Source organism: Anabrus simplex, chromosome 1 (assembly GCF_040414725.1).
Source record: "Anabrus simplex isolate iqAnaSimp1 chromosome 1, ASM4041472v1, whole genome shotgun sequence".
In the NCBI taxonomy this organism is placed as follows: Eukaryota; Metazoa; Arthropoda; class Insecta; order Orthoptera; family Tettigoniidae; genus Anabrus; species Anabrus simplex.
Genome location: NC_090265.1, coordinates 66,084,347 through 66,105,160, shown reverse-complemented (window position 1 = coordinate 66,105,160; position 20,814 = coordinate 66,084,347). Strand labels below are relative to the sequence as shown.

Sequence of the window (20,814 nt, the reverse complement as noted above, 5' to 3'; positions counted from 1 at the left end):
GTGCTTGAAATTTCTTTTAAGAACCGATGATAGCTTTTGTTGTCTTTGTTTTCTTTAACTGAATACTTCCCATTATCAAAGCAGAAAGTCTGTTTATGTGCTCATTCTCTATGCAATTCTACACTGTTCCAACATACATCTGTTTCGGAGCTCATGTGTTTGCTTATGTGGGGTGAATTAGAGAGCTGGGGGAATGTTCTTCCTTCCACAGAACCTACCTACCACTGCCACTATAAAAACCACCTTATTACTGCTTTTCAGACATAGTCTGAGTGGCTTTCTTGATGTTAATCAGTTTGTACCTGCTCTCTTATTAAGTCATTCTTATATGTGCCACACCCACATTTATTTTCATATTTTATACTCTCATATCGATGTTGTAAGTCAGTTAATTGAAAATGGTAAATGTTCTCTAACTTGATGTTCACTTCTTCCCGATGACACAGATGGCACCACATGTAATTATGAATTGCCAAAGCATTTCTTTCAATCTAAAACTTGCTTTGTATGCTCTCTGACTATAAGATAAGAAGGAAGCTTGGGTAAAGAAGATGGAGATGCAAGGCTATGAGATGATTCTCGTATCTTTTAAATGGTACTACAAAAAGTTTTATGATTTTGCCTACGTGACTCTCTGCTTGGAGTCCACGTACTTAATATGTTTGGATTCTTATCCTTCGAAATCCAGGTATTTGTTTAAATTCCTTTTCCTTGGCTTGCCACAGTTATGCTAGGTTAGTGTACTATGTGATCCCTGTTCTGTATTTTGTACTTTATGTTTATTGTGGCGGACCTATTTACGTGTCTTCCCTTTTTCTTTAGTATACTTGATATATATTCGTTCCTACGTAGGGACAAAAGGTAACACTGATCCTTTTTGATAGGTGTGTGTGTGTGCAATGTGGTTGTTTGTGGATTCTTTTACATTTGAGACCTGTTCACATACTCTTTGAATGTGACGTCTGGTTTGAGCCCATGTTGTGTAATATGTTTGAAACGCTAATGCTGTATGACTCATGTTTGCCATTTCATGCGATATGAATACGTTTCATAGCTTATGTGTTGTTTGGTTATTGTAGTGACTGGGTGAGCCTTTTGCTATGTAGCGGCCACCCAGATAATCTGATCTGTACTCTCGGATCAAGCTCATAAGCCATCGACTGACTTTTATTATGCTGTTACGGTCATTATCATAACGTGCCTTGATACTACATTTTATTGTACTTTGCACATTTAGTTTCTATGTGTATATGTGCATGTACATTGTGTGATTGTCGGATCGGTGTTATTTTTTGGTGCCTTATGAATGTTTGCCTTTAGCTTTATTATTATTATTATTATTATTATTATTATTTGATTATCTTATCGATGTTCCTGGCTTGCTTAGCCATTTTATTTACCTATTTCAGGATCTTATTTTCTATTCAACGTATCATCTTTGACTCATGTTTATTTTGCTTCGGTAACTATGGCAACGCCCTTTTACCTCCTTATAACCTCCTGATGTTCTATAATTATTCTTTTCTGCCCACTTTGCTTCTACTATAATTTCTGAGAGGTTCTGACTCTTTGGCAATTGCTGGATGCTTTTCTGAGAAGATTTGACGGGTTATTGGATTACCGTATTTACTCGTGTATTAGACCCCACCCGGCTTTTTGAGACCAAATCTCAAAACAACAACAACAACAACAACAACAACAACAACAACAACAATAATAATAATAATAATAATAATAATAATAATAATAATAATAATAACAGTAAAAATAATAATAGCAGCATGTGGCGTCCGGAGAGGCCTGGTGCAAGTCCTTTGAGTTGATGCCTGACAGGTGACCTGTGTGTATAAAAATGCGGCCCTACCTATGATGAATTCTAATGCTGATGATGGTGCACACAAAGTCAGAATTAACCAAGGAAGGTTAAAAACCTCTACCAGAATGTGATCCCTTGGACCAAAGGCCAGCACGCTAACCATTTAGCCATGGACATGCTCATGCTATACATAATGACATGAAAATATTGCAACTACAATATATATTTTATATTCTTGTCGAGCTGAATACCGGACCTGTGAAGATTACAAGATTATTTTGTGCATCTACAGAATGGTGTGTTAATGAAGCTATGTAATATAGAGAGAGACTTTCAAAGGTGGTTAAATGAAGAAGTTATATCATGTTCAAGATCATGCTTTCACATCTCTGCACAGTATTTAAAATACAATTTACCGTTGGTCTTTTATAGCTATTGTTGAGAGTTAAGGAGAATTTCCTGTTGTGTATGTTTATCAGGAACTCAAGGGAGACTTCACTAGTTAGTCGGAACATAGAAAGAATGATGAACTCTACTCAGAAGAACTCTTAAGGTTTCACCTTACTTTTTCCTGCCTGCTGGCTCTTTAGAAATGTGTGCGCGTGCGTCTTGTATTCAGGAATCACTCAAGGCAAATATTTTCGCACTGCAAGTTGTGTGGTTAAACTTATTTTTAATATGTATAATTTTTGCTTTCTCAACGATGCATTTGTTTCTACATTCGTCCCTGTTTTTATCTCCTCGTAAGATGTGTATTGTTTAATGTAACACCTTGTGTAAAAAATTGGGTTAAATGAAGGAGTTATATTATATTCAAGATCATGCTTTCACGTCCCTGCACAATATTTAAAATGAAATTTACCGTTGGTCTTTATAGCTATTGTTGAGAGTGAAGGAGAATTTCCTGTTGTGTATGTTTATCAGGAACTCAAGGGAGACTTCATTAGTTAGTCGGAACATAGAAAAAATGATGAACTCTTCTCAGAAGAACTCTTAAGGTTTCACTTTACTTTTTCCTGCCTGCTGGCTCTTCAGAAATGTGTGCGCGTGTGTTTTGTATTCAGGAATCATTCAAGATGAATATTTTCGCACTACAAGATGTGTGGTTAAGGTTATTTTTAATATGTATAACTTTCCCTGTTTTCATCTCCTTGTAAGATGTGTATTGTTTAATTTCCTGTTGTGTACGTTTATCAGGAACTCAAGGGAGACTTCATTAGTTAGTCAGATCATAGAAAGAACGATGAACTCTTCTCAGAAGAACTCTTAAGGTTTCACCTTACTTTTTCCCTGCCTGCTGGCTCTTTAGAAGTGTGTGCGCGTGCGTTTTGTATTCAGGAATCATTCAAGGCAAATATTTTCGCACTGCAAGTTGTGTGGTTAAGCTTATTTTTAATATGTATAACTTTGCTTTCTCAACGATGCATGTGTTTCTACATTCGTCCCTGTTTTTATCTCCTCGTAAGATGTGTATTATTTAATGTAACACCTTGTGTAAAAAACTGGGTTATATGAAGGAGTTATATCATGTTCAAAATCATGCTTTCACGTCTCTGCACAATATTTAAAATGAAATTTTACAGCTGGTCTTTATAGCTATTGTTGAGAGTGAAGGAGAATTTCCTGTTTTGTATGTTTATCAGGAACTCAAGGGAGGCTTCATTAGTTAGTCAGAACATAGAAAATGAGAACTCTTAAGGTTTCACTTTACTTTGTCCTGCCTGCTGGCTCTTCAGAAATGTGTGCACGTGTGTTTTATATTCAGGAATCATTCAAGAAGAACACTTTCACACTGCAAGATGTGTGGTTAAGGTTATTTTTAATATGTATAACTTTTGTTTTCTCAACGATTCATTTGTTTCTATACTCGTCCCTGTTTTTATCTCCTTGTAAGATGTGTATTGTTTAATGTAACGCCTTGTGTAATATAAATGCCTACATGTTTGCCTATTCCCACATTTTGGCTGATGATGACGCAAATCAGCGTTGAAACTAGTTCCAAGTACAAATACATGTTATAAATAAACTATAACATTTTTGTATTGAAAAGGTGGACCGTTTTAAGTTTTCCTATCATCCTTTCTCAGTTCAATACGGACAAAAATGAAATTCCTAGGTTTAAACTACAATATATATGCAATGAAAATAAGATATGAGAATGTTCTGGGCCCATATAGGCATGGCGATAGAAATGAAGTTGGAGAGAAACTGTTGTACATTTGTATCAGAAATAACCTGATAATAAAGAACACAGGGTTTATCAAGAGGAATAGCTATAAGATCAAGAGATATAGTTGGGATGGACAGTATGGAACACGCATCGATTTTATAACAACACTGTTAATAAACTTGACCATAATAGGTATTATGTTTGATCCTGTATTGACTTGTCTGAATCTATTACAGAACTATTTAAAATAGTTTTTACTTAAGTCTGCCTTGTCAATACACCTTATAATGATAGAGAACTATTTATTTTACCATACAGGTTTTGGAAAAATCATCCGTTCCCTATGATGAAGGGATCAAAACTATTTTAAATAGTTCTGTAATAGCTTTATAATAACAGAACGAGAATGGGGAAGATACATCATGAATGCGAAGATAATCTCCAGTGAAAGGATGGAGGGTGATTATAGATTATTAATTGTGGAATTAAAACAAGTAAAAATCCCTAAAATTGTATTGAAAAGAAACCAAAGATCAGGATTTGAGAATTGGAGGAGGATAAAAGAATGGCATTCCAAGATTGTATAAAAAGGAAGTTACCTAACATGGAAATACAAAGTGGAGAAGAAGAGTGGGACAATTTGAGACAGACATTTGTGGAAGCAGCAATTGAGGTATGCAGGAAAACAAAAGCAAAGGTTAAGGGAAAGGACACACTGTAGTGGACAGAAAAAATAAAATAAATCAAAGAAAGGAACAAGGTGAAGAAAGGAATGGATAAGGAAAAGCACAAAAATGTATCAGAGGGATGAGAATAAGATAGAAAGGTTACATGTAGAATACAAAAGATTCAAACTACAAGTAAAGAGGAGTATCAAGGAAGCAAAGGAGAAATGTTGGGGAGAGTTTACCAACAAAACTGATCAAGACAGTCGAGGAAATCAGAAAGTATTATGCAGAGTAATAAAATCGAAAAGAATAAATCAAGCAAAAATTAAGGCATTAGAGAAGATGGAACCATAGTACATGACGAAAAGGGTCTTCAGAAGGTGACTGCAAAGTATTTTGAAAAACTTTATAATGAGGATGACTGCTCAGAGGAAGGAGATAAGAAAATGGAAATAATAGATGGAGAAAAAGAAGAGAACCTGATAACATGGTTGGAACTTGAAAGGGCAGTGAAAGTAATGACCAAAGGTAAAGCAGGTGGAAAAGACAAATTCAAGACAAATTCAATGCTTATATGATTAAGGCAGCAGGAAGCATTGGACTACAGTAGCTATACAGAGCCCTCAATGCCATATGGAAGAATGAAAGGATACCTGAAAATTGGAAACAAGGAAGCATGTACCACTGCTTAAGTGCGGCCAGTATCCAGTAATCGGGAGATAGTGGGTTTGAGCCCCACTGTCGGCAGCCCTGAAGATGGTTTTCCGTGGATTCCCATTTTCACACCAGGCAAATACCGGGGCTGTACCTTAATTAAGGCCACGGCCGCTTCCTTCCCATTCCTAGGCCTTTCTTGTCTCATCATCGCCATAAGACCTATCTGTGTGGGTGTGACGTGAAGCAAAAAAAAGTGAAAATTATAGAGGTATAACCCTATTATCACATGGGCTAAAAGTAATGGAGAAAGTCGTAGACGAAAGACTGAGCGATATAATAGAAACACAGAGGAAGAACAATATGGCTTTAGACCGAATAGATCAACAATAGACTTGATATTTACAGTGCGAAAAAAATGGAAAAACATCTGGAAAGGAACAAGAAAATCATCTTCGTATTTTTGGATTTGGAAAAGTTTATTATACCGTTAAGAGAAAACATGTATGGAAATGCCTACTGAAAAAGCATGTGCCAAAATTATTAATTAACAAGATAAGAATGTTGTACCATGAAAGTAAAAACAGTGTACAAGTGGGGAGTGGTGACAAACATTTTATAAAAAAAAAAAAAAAAGGTCTCAAGCAAGGAAGTGCACTGTCGCAATTACTGTTTCTTATATTGATGGATGAAATCATAAAACGTGTAATACAGAGTACAGTAGAACCTCGTTAATTTGAAATCGGTTAATTCAAAATCTCGCCTAATTCGAAGCAGCTCCCGTTCCTGGAAACAAGAAGTATGGTTTTGCAAGTTATTTAAATCGTTTAATTCGAAATACGGATAATTCGTAATTCGAAGAACAATGTCGGTCCTGTTACCAAAATTCAGACTTTTAATTCGAAACTTCCTTTACATACTGAAAAAAATAGTATTTTACAGAGTAATTTAAATTCAAAATTTCTCCGCGTCATGAAAGAACGAGTCTTCCGGAACGTGCAGGGGTAACTTTGCGCACTTTCACCTACTTCAGGCATGTCTACAGTGTGCTTCACATCTGCTATGTTTGAGTGGAATTGTAATTATTTTGTATTCAGCATTTTAAGGAACGCCACAATATTACGTAGCACACAGTGTGCGGAGAGGTAGAATCCGCGAATACTGATGATGGCGACAGTTGGCGAAAAAGCGTGGCTTATAGCCTTTAATCAGTTTGTACGCACCAAACAATATTGTCAATGCCGATGAAACTATACTGTTTGTTTTATTTTTTGAAATGCTGAGGACAAACGGACTTTCAAAGGAAAGAGAATTGCCAGCCGGGAAATGTACTGTGTTGATATGCAGTGCACACGGAAGCGAGAGACTTCCTTCACCGTCAAAGGAAAGTTCGAAAAGCCACAATGTTTTAAGGGCGTCGGGCACTTTCCATGCCAGTACAAGGCATCTAAAAATGCAACAAACAGCCAAAAGATAAAGTATTTGCACAGGGAAGCCAGCATAATTTTTCCTCGTCCTTGAATCGTGTTTTTCTTCCTTTCGTTGTGTGAGGTTATATTTTGTGATTGTTTCATACAAGTGCATTAGTTGAATAATGTATGCAACTTATTGGATACATTTCTGAATAGTGTTTTCCATGGCATTTGAAAAGTTTAAACTGAGAATCAAGGTGATTGAATGCATTAATGGGTCTTAGAAGTACCATGGAGGGAAATCGTACAAGTATACAGTAAAACCTCGTTAATTCGAAGTCGTTGGGACTCAAAAATCGGATTTCGAATTACGTGATTTCGAATTAACCGCCAATCCGCAATTCAGAAGTACCAATCCTTGCCGCGTTATAAAATATTCTAAGGCCCGTTACTGCATGCATTTAACCTTGATTCACAGTTTATGCCTTTCAAATGCCAAGAAAAAAGAACTATTTCCAAAATGTATCCAAGAAGGTGCATTTACAGTATTCAAATAATACACTCGGATATCTCACTGGTAAACATAACCTCACGCAGCGAAAAAAAAAAAAGCACGATTCAAAGACGAGGAGAAATCTATGCTGGCTCCCATGTGCAAGTGCTTTATTCATTGGAGTACTATACTGTATGCATTTTAGATGCCTTGTATTTACACAGAAAGTACCCGATGCCCTTAAAATCGAACTTTCCTATGACTATCCTTGTACGATTTCCCGCCATGGCACTTCTCTCGTACTTCAGAAATGTAAACACTTGCCGCGTCATGAAGTATTCTAAGACCCACTAATACATGCAATCACCTCGACGATTCACAGTTTAAACCTTTCTAATGCCATGGAAAAAACTATTTCCGAAATGTATCCAACAAGGTGCATTTACAACGTTCAAATAATGCACTTGGATAAATCACTGACAAACATAACCTCACGCAACGAAAGAAAAAAAAATCGCACAATTCAAAGACGAGGATAAATTATGCCGGTTCCCCTGTGCAAATGCATTATTTTTTGGATTTCTTTACTGTTTGCATTTTTATTATACATGCTTTGTACTGGCATGGAAAGTGCCCGACGCTCTTAAAACATTGTGGCTTATCGAAATTTCCTACGACGAGGGGACGAAGTATCTCGCTTCCATGTGCATTGCAACGCACTACTATGACCCCCATCCCTCACACTGTACGATTTCCCAGCTGGCAATTTCTCCTTTAAAACCATAAGACTGTTTGGGCTCGCATTAAAATAAAACAATGCAGTTTCACCGGCAATGTCAATATTGTTATTTATAAATTTCATTTTCCGTATTGACAGACTCAAAGTATAGATAAGAAATGTGTTTTTCCACCATTCAATACACAATTTATTTTAATAGATTAAGCTAGTACCGGTTTCGGCTCTTTAACGGCCATCATCAGCTAGTACATGTTTTGTTTTAGCCATTAGACAATACACAAGTTGTTATTGTATTAGGCATCCGGATGTCTAATGGGGGATGGAATAATAGCATATAATTAAAATATCAGTGGTCAGGTTAAAAAGTTATAAATAGAGCATGAGTATGTAAAACATATTAAAAACACACAGGTCACAATATATAACATTTAAAAAGTTTCAACACATTAAAATTGTACGTATAGGTAGACACTTGTTAAAATTTTCAATTTATGTTATATGGATTCCATTCTTCTGTCTTCTGTGCAGATCCTTCTATGTAATGTTGATTTTAGTTGCGTAGGGTAATCTTCGAGGACATTTTGAAACTAGTGTACGTCTTATTGATGTGGGCCTTTGTCATGATGAAATTTCGTTATGTTATATATCCCAACTTGTGATATACTATGGCAAGTTTCAATACAGCAAACAGCAGGTCTCGATCATGTATTTAGAAGTGGTCGGTGGTAACACTTCTCTCGTCTATGTTTGTTCTTGTAGTCTGTAAAGATAAAGTGATATAAGTATGCCGGTAGTGTGTGCATGAAGGAATGCCTAGTGTGTGTATGGAAAGAGTACTTACTATAGTTGTTGTGGAAGTCTTGTGCTGATGTGTTTGAAGGTTTGTTGTGTTCTACTGCGAGTGAGTCTGGGGCTCATATTAGCTGTGGAGGGGAATGTAGGTGGAGGGGAAGAAGGAGTGGCCGTTGGAGAAGTAGGGGCGGGGTCAGGCTTGTGATTCGTTGGTTTGTTAGAGCGTGTGTTTACTATTTTGAGATAATCATTCTTTAATATCGGAATGGCTCTGTCAAAAATAATGCTGGTTTTTTCATTAATATCATTAATGTTATGATTGGGGTTGGCGTATTGGTCTAAAGAAATGTAGAAATCTTCGGTTATGTTGAGCAGGGGGCCCTTGGAGTTTATATTTAGTATCGTCATGTCGTTATTGATGTTTGTGAAACTATGCTTGGATTCTTCTACATGTTGGCCTATTGATGAGAAATGGTTATGTTTTACTATGGTTATGTTTTACTGCATTAACAGTAAAACATAACCATTTCTCATCAATAGGCCAACATGTAGAAGAATCCAAGCATAGTTTCACAAACATCAATAACGACATGACGATACTAAATATAAACTCCAAGGGCCCCCTGCTCAACATAACCGAAGATTTCTACATTTCTTTAGACCAATACGCCAACCCCAATCATAACATTAATGATATTAATGAAAAAACCAGCATTATTTTTGACAAAGCCATTCCGATATTAAAGAATGATTATCTCAAAATAGTAAACACACGCTCTAACAAACCAACGAATCACAAGCCTGACCCCGCCCCTACTTCTCCAACGGCCACTCCTTCTTCCCCTCCACCTACATTCCCCTCCACAGCTAATATGAGCCCCAGACTCACTCGCAGTAGAACACAACAAACCTTCAAACACATCAGCACAAGACTTCCACAACAACTATAGTAAGTACTCTTTCCATACACACACTAGGCATTCCTTCATGCACACACTACCGGCATACTTATATCACTTTATCTTTACAGACTACAAGAACAAACATAGACGAGAGAAGTGTTACCACCGACCACTTCTAAATACATGATCGAGACCTGCTGTTTGTTGTATTGAAACTTGCCATAGTATATCACAAGTTGGGATATATAACATAACGAAATTTCATCATGACAAAGGCCCACATCAATAAGACGTACACTAGTTTCAAAATGTCCTCGAAGATTACCCTACGCAACTAAAATCAACATTACTTAGAAGGATCTGCACAGAAGACAGAAGAATGGAATCCATATAACATAAATTGAAAATTTTAACAAGTGTCTACCTATACGTACAATTTTAATGTGTTGAAACTTTTTAAATGTTATATATTGTGACCTGCGTGTTTTTAATATGTTTTACATACTCATGCTCTATTTATAACTTTTTAACCTGACCACTGATATTTTAATTATATGCTATTATTCCATCCCCCATTAGACATCCGGATGCCTAATACAATAACAGCTTGTGTATTGTCTAATGGCTAAAACAAAACATGTACTAGCTGATGATGGCCGTTAAAGAGCCGAAACCGGTACTAGCTTAATCTATTAAAATAAATTGTGTATTGAATGGTGGAAAAACACATTTCTTATCTATACAATGTCAATATTGTTCGGTGCCTACGAATTTATTATATTTGCCACGTTTTTTCGTCAACTGTCGGCATCACCAGTGTTCGCGGATTCTGTTTTTCCGCACACTGCATGTTGCGTGATATTACGGCGTTCCTTAAAAGGTTGAACACAAAAGAATTCCGATTTCATTCAACTTAGCAATCATGAAGTGCACTGTAGACCCACCGAAGTGAGTGTAAGTGCGGAAAGCTACCCCTCCACGTTCTGGAACGCGCGTTCTATTATGACGCGGAGCGGATACATTTCGAGTTGAAATTACTCTGTAACATACTATTGTTTTAAAATGTAAAGGCAGTTTCGAAATAAAAGTCTGAATTTCGGTAATGGGGCCGACATTGTACTTCGAATGACAAATTATCCGTATTTCGAATTAAACAACTGAAATAACATGCAAAACTGTATCTCATGTTTCCGGGAACGAGAGCTTCTTCGAATTAGGCAGGATTTTGAATTAACCGATTTCGAATTATCGAGGTTCTACTGTAGTCACTGTACTGGTGTTGTAATGTGGGCGGAACAGAGAGACTTCCTTCACCGTCATAGGAAAATTCGATAAGCCGCGATGTTTTAAGGGCATCAGGTACTTTCCGTGCAAGCACAACGCATCTAAAATGCATACAGTACAGTAATCCAATGAATAAAGCACTTGCACAGGGGAGCCAGAATAGATTTCTCCTCATCTTTGAATCAAGTTTTCTTTCTTTTGATTTCACTGCATGAGGTTATGTTTGCCGGTGAGTTATCAAAGTGCATTATTTTAATACTGTAAATGCACCTTATTGGATACATTTTGGAAATAGTTTTTTTCCATGGCATTTGAGAGCTTTAAACTGTGAATCAAAGTTAATTGCATGCAGTAACAGGTCTTAGAATATATTGTGACGCCGCAAGTGTTGGCATTTCCAAAGTATGTGTTGGCGGTTAATTCAAAATCACGTAATTCGAAGTCCGGTTTTTGCGTCCCAACGACTCCGAAATTAACGAGGTTTTACTGTATCAGTAGTGATGAAGTGAATGCCTTAGAATTTGCAGATGATGTGGTGATTTGGGGAAAGGGAGAAAAGGATGTACAAAGGAGACTGGACATTTGGAATGAAAATCTGGAGTTTGGAATAGTAATTAGTAAAAAGAAAACTATAGTCATGCGCTGTGAAAAAGAGAAAAAAGAGAAACCACGTGAACACAGATGGAGAACGGTTAGAGAATGTAGAACAGTTTACATATCTGGGTAGCATTATTAATGGAAGTAATGAAATCAACCATGAAATTAATAACAGACTAAATAAAGGTACAACATTTTATCATCAAGTCAGAGAGTTTTTATGGGATGACAAAGTACCCAAGAGAACAAAATTAACAGTATATAAACAGTATTTCATACCAGTTGTAACATAAGGACTAGAAACGCTGCTAACTAATAAGAGACAAGATAGTAAGATCCAAGCAGTAGAAATGAAATTTTTAAGATCATCAGTTAAAAAGACAAGAAGAGATAGAATTCAAAATGTTGTAGTTTGGACATGTAAAAAGAATGGGAAAGGAATGGATAGCAAGAAGGGAATTTGAAAGAGAAGTTAAGGGAAAGAAACCAGTTGGAACATTGAAAAGAAGGTGGATGGATCAGATTTGGAAGGACATTAGAAAAGCTGGATTGGATGTGGCCAAAGTAATGGAGCAGGAAAAGTGGAAGGACAGAAAGGAGTGGAGATGGCTTGTAAACCACACCTGGGCGACTGGAGTGGGACGTTGATGATGATGAAAATAAAAAGCATGACTTTTATGCCGTAAACCTTTAAGGTCAGTTCTCCTATTGCAAATTAATGCTATATGCAGATATTATGGCATAAACCTGCATTTTGGTATAGATTCCAAAGAACCTTCACGGAAGATTGGTTAGAGATCCAACACAGCGTGGCTTGGACAATGTCGCACAGGTTAGCAATTCAACATGGCACGTTTCAGACGATGTCAAGCGGGCTGCACGAGGGTGCCAACTTAGGCACTAGTTACAAGACCAGGCTAGTGAAAAGACCATTGGTCTGTATTGGTCAAGTTCAGCTTCTGACAAGATGGGTGGTTGCGCATGAATAACCTGTGCACTGCACTCCAGCCTACAAGATCCTTGATCAAGACCAGCAACTCAGAATTACTCATGCATTCCCGTGTAACAGGTTACCCCTATTTTATGCTAGAATACTGAGCTATCACTTTAAATTAAAACAAATTTTTGCAATTTTTTTTACAAACGAACGATCAATGCAGGAAAATTGTGGCCAAGGACAAATATATATTTTTTAATGATCAACATCATAAAATAATAGTTCAAGGGATGACAGATGTGGGAAAATGTAACATTGGTTTACATGGAACATTTTTGGGACCGAATAAATTGAATGATAAATACGAGAAAATGACAGTTCCGGGAATGATACATCGAGGTTCTACTGTACTATACATCACTACTCTTGAAGTGCCATGACATGTTTACAGGATAGCAGGTGCGTGACTGACACCCCGCATTACGCACATAACCGACCTAGCGTGTTTCCACAGAGGTCAAGATAGACTGACAAACTATTGCTGTTACCAAATTTTTTGCTGTTATTAAATTTCTTGAGTACTGCTGCACTCTAGTGCAGACTGAATGAACTATTATACCTGAGTTACAGATGGCAATCGTATAGAATATGGGCAGCTGCATTTCAACCAAAGTAAAAGTTGCACCCATTCCACATACGGGCATCGTCCGCATCAAGAAAGCGAGCACGCACATATGTGTTACAGACATAGTATCCAGTGCTTAATTCCACATAATGCTGTTGTAGTTTGATCTATTAAGGGAAACAATATTTGACCAGTTTATGAAAAGATCAAGTACCACGTTTCTTGAGGCTATGACAGACAATTCCAAAAAAGAACACCCGGCATCTGTGAGGATGGGACCTTACTTTTTATGAATTCTGATGTTGAAGATGGCACACACACCCAGTCCCTGAACCAAGAAATATTAACAGACGATTAAAATCCCAACACATTAACCAGTTAGCCATGGAGCCAAACAAGGTAAACTCATGTCCTCAAAACAAGGTAGTGCAGCTCTTTTCAGGAACATCCCCAATGGAGGTGAGCTTCATGTACAATTTTAACCACATACCAGATCTCCTGCCATTCTTAATGGAACCTGGACCTATGAGGATGGCAGCTAATAGCCATTGCGCTATGGAGGCAGACATCAGAAGCAATACTAGGATATGAACCTTTGCTTGAAACAGGAAGCATGTGTTTCTCCACATTAATATACTGTAGTCCAGCTCCATGGCTAAATGTTTACCGTGCTAGCCATTGGTCCACAGGGTCCCGGGTTCGATTCCCGACCGGGTCGGGGATTTTAACCTTCATTGGTTAATTCCAATGGCTCGCGGGCTGGGTGTGTGTGACGTATTCAGCATTAGAAATCGTCCTAGGTAAGGCCCTCCTCTTCACAGACATGCAGGTCACCTGACAGGCCATCTACGAGAAAAAGACCTGCACCAGGCCTCTCCGGAGGCCATACGCCATTTTAATATGCTGTAGAATTCGGTTCACCCATCATGTTCCTCTGAGAAAGTAAATTTACAACTAAATATTTTATCACTTTTGATTAGACATTTCTATTGCAAGAAAGTAGCACTATTTCACTTCAATTATCACATATCTGCATGTGATGGGATGGCAGTGAAAAACAATTGAACTAGAACTGACCGTATGGAATACCAAATCGTAATCGTGACATACTGTCAACAAAAAAAATTGTGATTACCTTATGATGATAAATATATGATACAGAAAGCAAGGAAGTAGTCCGACTCCTTGGCTGAAGGGTCAGTGTTGAAGCTTTTGGTTCAGACGGTCCTGCGTTTGATTCCCAACCTGTCAGGGATTTTAATCCTGTTTTGTTAATTCTTCTGGCTCGGGAATTGGGTGTTTGTTCCAACACTCTCCTCTTCATATTCACACACCACTATCAGCCACCACAGAAACACGCAATAGTGATTACATCCCTCCATACTGGGTTGGCGTCAAGAAGGGCAAATCCACTTGTGCGACACAGTTCGCACCCATGACCCCACAGGTGAGGGAAAAGCAGTAGAAGAATAATAATAATAAGAAGAAAGAAAGAAAGAAAGAAAGAAAGAAAGAAAGAAAGAAAGAAAGAAAGGAAGGAAGCAAGGAAGTTAAGATAATTCATCCTAGGGTTTCAAAGAGAAATAATGAAATTAACTTATATGAAGTTTGATCATGATCATACTAATTATGTTTGAAACTGGTCTGGAAATTCAAATTACAAGAACTGGTCAACAAAATATGAAAATACATATCTTGTTTACTTTTTTTTATTGGAGCAAGGACAAAGAGAATTATAGATTACCTTGGCCAATATTGGATGTGTTGTCCTCTTACTGTATGCTATATTAAATGGATTATGGTGTATTCATATGTAAAATTCTATTTAGGTATTCTACATTACAACTAACCTGCAACATCTTCATCTTTCACATCTACATTCTCTTTGTTATCCTCTGTCTCAGGTGTAGAGTCCACCATCTTATAGTCTTCAGGTCTGAAAAATTAAATGAATGTAACAGATGAATGTCCTCAGTTGTTCCTGCTGATTTGTGTAAGAGGCTGTGGATACCTTAAGTTTAAAAAAAATATTAATTTGGGCTTTTCAGTTAGTCTTCACACAATATAATTCCTGATACACACCACCAAAGTTTTTCACCACATAGATTGCTAAGGTTCTAGGTCGCTTGCAACCCAACAGAAAGTATGAGAGGAACATACACACTTTCTGTAATGAATAACATAATTGCTTAAAGAATACACACAAACTGAAAAATGACATTATTTGGTAAAACGCATCTAACACACCTGAAATCACAATCTGCATCTTAGTGTAGTGTTATTCCATCACATGTGTTGTGGCATGCTTTGATTTTTTGTGGCTGTACTAATCTACCCCGCCCTGCTCTTTCAGGTGTCGTCCAGAGTGAGATGTGTCCCTATGTCTTCACATCATCTCTTTCACCTGATCCCAAGCACGTTCAATCAGATTCCTGTCAGTAGAAACTGCATACCATTGTATCCAATTGATCTGGGCCTCCCTGAGGAAGATGTTAACAAGACGGGAGCTGTGCACATCCCTGACTCTGATATTTTGTCGGCATGGCTGAACAATGGGATGAAGGATTCAGTAGTGATATTGTACACTTGCCATAGTGCCCTCAACGATGGTAAGCAGTGTCCAACAATCATACACAATGCCAGACCAAAATATGATGCTTCTGCCACCCTGGATCCCTGGTATGGTGTGTATGACCCGTTGGGCATTACTTAACACGTTGAGTGCCAAGCAACCCCATTTGGATACATGAGACTAGTCAAGTTTATGAACTTCACGTCCCCATATGGGGTCGTACATTCATTCGAAATCGAGAAGGGTGTGAACCCATTTGGGTGCGCAGTGTGAGTTTCGAAGCTGTATAAAGTCCCTTCCTGCCATCTGTTGGCCATCTTTTTAAGTACGTGCACAGTCCACCTTTCATTCATCAATTCCTGTTTTGATGTAAGGCTTTTCAGGCGTTTGCTCTATTAACCAGCGTTTCGTCTTAGGTCCGACACTATTGGTGAAAAATATCTAATTGCCTCCATGGGAACTTAGAATTTTCCAATTCCTGTTTTGGCGTGACCCCACATGGGTACGTCAAAAGACTTCTTTGGAGCTGACAAAGTCATTGTCTAACTCGCGCATGGATTATTTAAATAAGTGTGCAGTGCTGTGAGTTTCCTTTTCCTTTAAGTTACTATGAGTAAAGTGAGCAGTAAAAGACTTAGTGCAAATAGTCTGGAAAATATACTGAACAGGTCGGACAATGATGATAAAGACAAAATATACAGTTACCGTGATTTTGAACCCAGTATGGAGCAAATAGCGATCTCGCACGTTCATCCACATTGATGAATTACAATCTTCAGCATACACTTCCCCACTGTACTTGGGATTTCCAGGCCACCTGTTGCAACACTTTTGACAGACTTCAACCGCCTTCAACGATATAGTCACTGGTTCGCCATGTTGCATAATCATCACTGCTAGGTTCTCTTATCCAAATTAAAAGTTATACAAACATAATTGAGGAGCGTTTTTTTCAAAACTTGACATTTGCAGCAAACATCATTTTTCAGGAAATGTGTTTTTTTTATTTCCACTTAGAAGCATATGCTTGAAACATTTCAAATTTTCGTCGATGTTAGTTCCAATAGAGTCAAGCACGATACCTGAATAGAACTTGTTGAAACTTAAGGTGGATGAAGTAAGATTAGAAGATAATTTTCTCAAGTTTTTTCAAAAGTTGATATATGCAAATATTCTGGTAAAATGGACCTTCACATTAATACTCTGAATGAATAATATACTTTTGTTAATGGAATTATTTAGTTATTTTTATTTTTGCTATTTTGTGAATAATATTTTTTAAATATTTTTAATTTATTTTTGAGCTCCATTGTCATACATTTTTAATATAGGCTACTTGGTATTGTAAGATTACATAATATTATTAGATTCTAATATACTTAGCATCAAGCAGTGTAACATAAAACAAAATAAGGTATTAACCTATAATATCAATCCTATTGTAATGAATGAACACATTAATATCGCACAGGTTAAATTAAAGTTAAGTCTTACAAAATAAAGTCTACTCAATTAATATTTAAGAACTCATCAAAACACATAGCCATCAGAAGGCTGTTACTTGTCTTCTAACACGACCCTGTAGAAATCCACAGCATCATCCGGTACTTCAAAAAACTTCAACAGAGCTTGAACATCCTTCTTCTTTTCTTTGCTCACCATATTTTTCTTTGGTAAAACAGAGGATTTTAGCAATACTTCATGGCTGGATTTCATTTTCAGAACTTCAACTTCCACTGGGTATGCGAAGTAGGTATCCTGTACTGATACGGAGACTCTTTTATGTCTCTTATTATATGTGATAACACGTTGACTATTCATTTTAAATGGCAACCTAGCTTGTAGTACCTTCTGTGAACTCTCTTTTAGATCTTTGATTTCCCAGTCCCTGCTCAGAATTTTAAGGGTGCCATGCTTCTCTAAGATATCACAGTATTGTTTGGGAGACAGTATGTTTTCCCGTCTTCTGTAAGATTTCTCAATTCTACCGAACACTCTGTCTGGAGCCATGTAGCTGTGTCCCTGAATAGGGAAGAAATGTAGAATATTACTGAATAATGTGCTTTTTTCCAAGAAAGCAGTAAGTGTGGCCAGGATGACACTGTTTTTGTTTTGGCTGCTACAAGAGTTTGAGAGTAAATGTATCGTGGTTGCAACCTTTTGAAGATTCTGTTTCTAGCCAAGTATAGAAAAATATGCCTTCCTTTCTCTGCTCCTTTGAGTGAATCATAATGCCGAGATTGTATAACCACACTTGTCTAGCATAGAAAACCTCACTCACTGATAACTTCGGAATTGGTTGATTCTGTTGCATGTCAAAACGTATCTTGATGACACCTGGGTTTCCTTCTTTCATTATTTGATAAAACTGCTTTGCACAAAGTTTATCCAATCTATAACTTGTCCTCAGTTCATTCTTCTTCTCGAGGCATGTTTCTGTCTTTATTTTCATCAGACTAATTTTACAAGTGGAGCAGGTATCAGTGTGAGGAGTTTTGAATGACAGATTAAAACACTTATAGAATATATAGTTGTATTTTGACAGTGAGCACAGTTTCAATCCAGAACTTTTCCTTTCGTCACAGAATGTCTTCTACATCTTACTGACTGAGAGATATGACGGTAAATATCCTCTCTTAGACTTTCCTCTGCCACGATGGCTCTCTCTGCATTTATACCTTTTGATGTGATTCTTAATGGCAACTGTTATGTCCTTGTGTTCCTTGCCTGTTCTGTCACCACCTCGATTTTCCTTAGGTAACTTCCCAGTATGATGAAACCTACTAGCCAGATAAGAATCTGTCCTTTGACATGCCAGAAATTCCTTGAAAATTTGCAGCACAGACAGGAAGTATTTTACCAGTTTTCTTCCTAATGTTGTACTTCACAAAAACAGTTTTCTTCTTCTTAGTACTTTCAATGTTCACTACCCTGCTCTGAGGTGTGGAAATGTGCATATACTTCAATAGAAACTTGTCTTGATCGACCTTGTTTAAAGAAGTCACATGATGATGGAATTCTGTGATATCTTCATAGCAGAGTTCAGCAGCTTTGCATTGATTCATCGTTTTAGTTTCTGTACTCGTGGGCGAGTCTTTGAGTCCATGAATGCATTTAATATTAGGTTCGTTTTTAGTTCTAGCCAGCCTTCCAGGTACTCTCTTCTTTTATCTAGACTTTCTTCCACCGACACATTCCTGAACTGGCATGCCAGCTTCAGAATCTTCAGATTCATTAATCATACTGTTGTAGAGTGAAATAGTTCCTCACACAGTAACTTGCTTAAAACTTCTCAAGAAGCGAGTTTTATTCTGTCGATGACAATGAAGGCTAATCGCGGGAACATGTGGCATGCAGTTCCAAGAATACATCCTTTCCATAAAGGAGTCCAGCGTTCCATTGTTCCACAGAATAATACTTCCAATTATCTATGAGAATGCCACGTGATTAATAGTTAACCGAATTTATCAAGTTTTGCTTTAACTTTCCGAGAGCATATATCGACTTTTGCAAAAACCTAGTGATTTCAACCACTTCTATACACGGCAAATATCGACTTATGCAAAGGATGGTGAGCAAGGTCAAACTGATAACATTAGCATGCATAATTCAATTTTGAACATTTTTGCATTTATCGAGTTTTGAAAAAAATGCTCCTCAATTACCGTATATACCGTATTTACGCGAATAATACCCGCACATTAAAAAAAAAGCACGAAACTGGGATGCAGGTTTTATTTGCATCAATGCTGGTAATTTTTTTTTCAAAATCAGCCTTCCTAAAGTTAGGGTGCGGGGATTATTTGGTGGCGGGAATTATTTGCGTAAATACAGTACATATTCAATATTCCCTTACTACAATTTATTCTTATAATATTATGCTCTTACATCTTAATTTACCAAATTCACATGATTTTCACTACTTTATTTGATAAAATTTTATACGAAAATTTCCTAACCTTAAATCAGGAGATCATAATTTACAAACCTTTCCTAATCTAAAATCAGGGATCGTATTTTTGTACGGCTCTAGCATGAACAAGCTAACACATCTCTCATAATCGACATATATTATGTCCCTCCAAAGGAAAAGGTAAGTACAGTATGGCCGAGCATCGGGACATTAACTACTGTATAAGTGCGATCCCATATGGGGGCGCGTGTATGTGCACAATTTGTAATGACCAATACAACCCCATATGGGGTTGCAATATTTCACCTAATATACATAATAAGTTAACCTAATATATCATAAATATGTCCTCGTTTTAGTGATCACTTGCTTGGTTAAGCCTGTGAATGTTTTGGGACCAGGGAGTAACTCGATGTTATTAGCCTACGGCACTAGACGGAAATCCCATGAATTTGCGTCTGGCACTCAATGTATTAAACATAAAAGATGCAATCTAAATGCACATTTTTAAAAAGCAAACTAAATCAACCTCAACGTTCACACACCTGAAAAATTTGCCCCTCTTCACGCTCCTGAATTAATTCAATTTCCCTCAAAACTCCATTTCACACTACTTTTCTTTTAATTTATCCCACTGGAATACGTCTGGAATGTGGGTTAGGGTATACCTATCTATACTGAATCTTTTTTTTTTTGCTAGTTGTTTCACGTCGCACCGACACAGATAGGTCTTACGGCGACGATGGGACAGGAAAGGGCTAGGAGTGGGAAGGAAGCGGCCGTGGCCTTAATTAAGGTACAGCCCCAGCATTTACCTGGTGTGAAAATGGGAAACTACGCAAAACCATTTTCAGGGCTGCCGACAGTGGGGTTCGAACCTACTATCTCCCGAATACTGGATACTGTCCGCACTTAAGCGACTGCAGCTATCGAGCTCGGTATACTGAATCTAGGCAGCGGCCTGACCCAGAGGACAGCATTGCAGGCTACTGTTTTATCACTACCAGGCTGAGTAGTTCAGATGGTAGAGTGCTGGCCTTCTGAGCTCAAGTTGGTGTGTTTAATTCTGGCTCAGTCAGTAGATATTCTGTCATGTTACAGAACCCCTGCACGTCAAACTTTTGGCACCTGATCATCGCTAAAAGCCATAAAAGTAGTTAACGGGGCGTAAAACCAATAACATTACTACTATTATTTATCATTAAAGTCATACAAAGTACTCTAATTCATTACTGAACAT

At 37.5% G+C, this 20,814-nt stretch overlaps 1 protein-coding gene across 1 annotated transcript in view; it reads right to left on the bottom strand.

Annotated features, from left to right (window-relative positions):
* Cpsf100 (cleavage and polyadenylation specificity factor subunit 2) overlaps positions 1–20,814 on the bottom strand; it is a 162,673-nt gene that overhangs the window by 47,155 nt on the left and 94,704 nt on the right. The window contains exon 11 of the mRNA XM_067156208.2: positions 14,940–15,025. Coding sequence (XP_067012309.1) covers positions 14,940–15,025 — 86 coding nt within the window. The remainder of the gene's footprint in view (positions 1–14,939; positions 15,026–20,814) is intronic.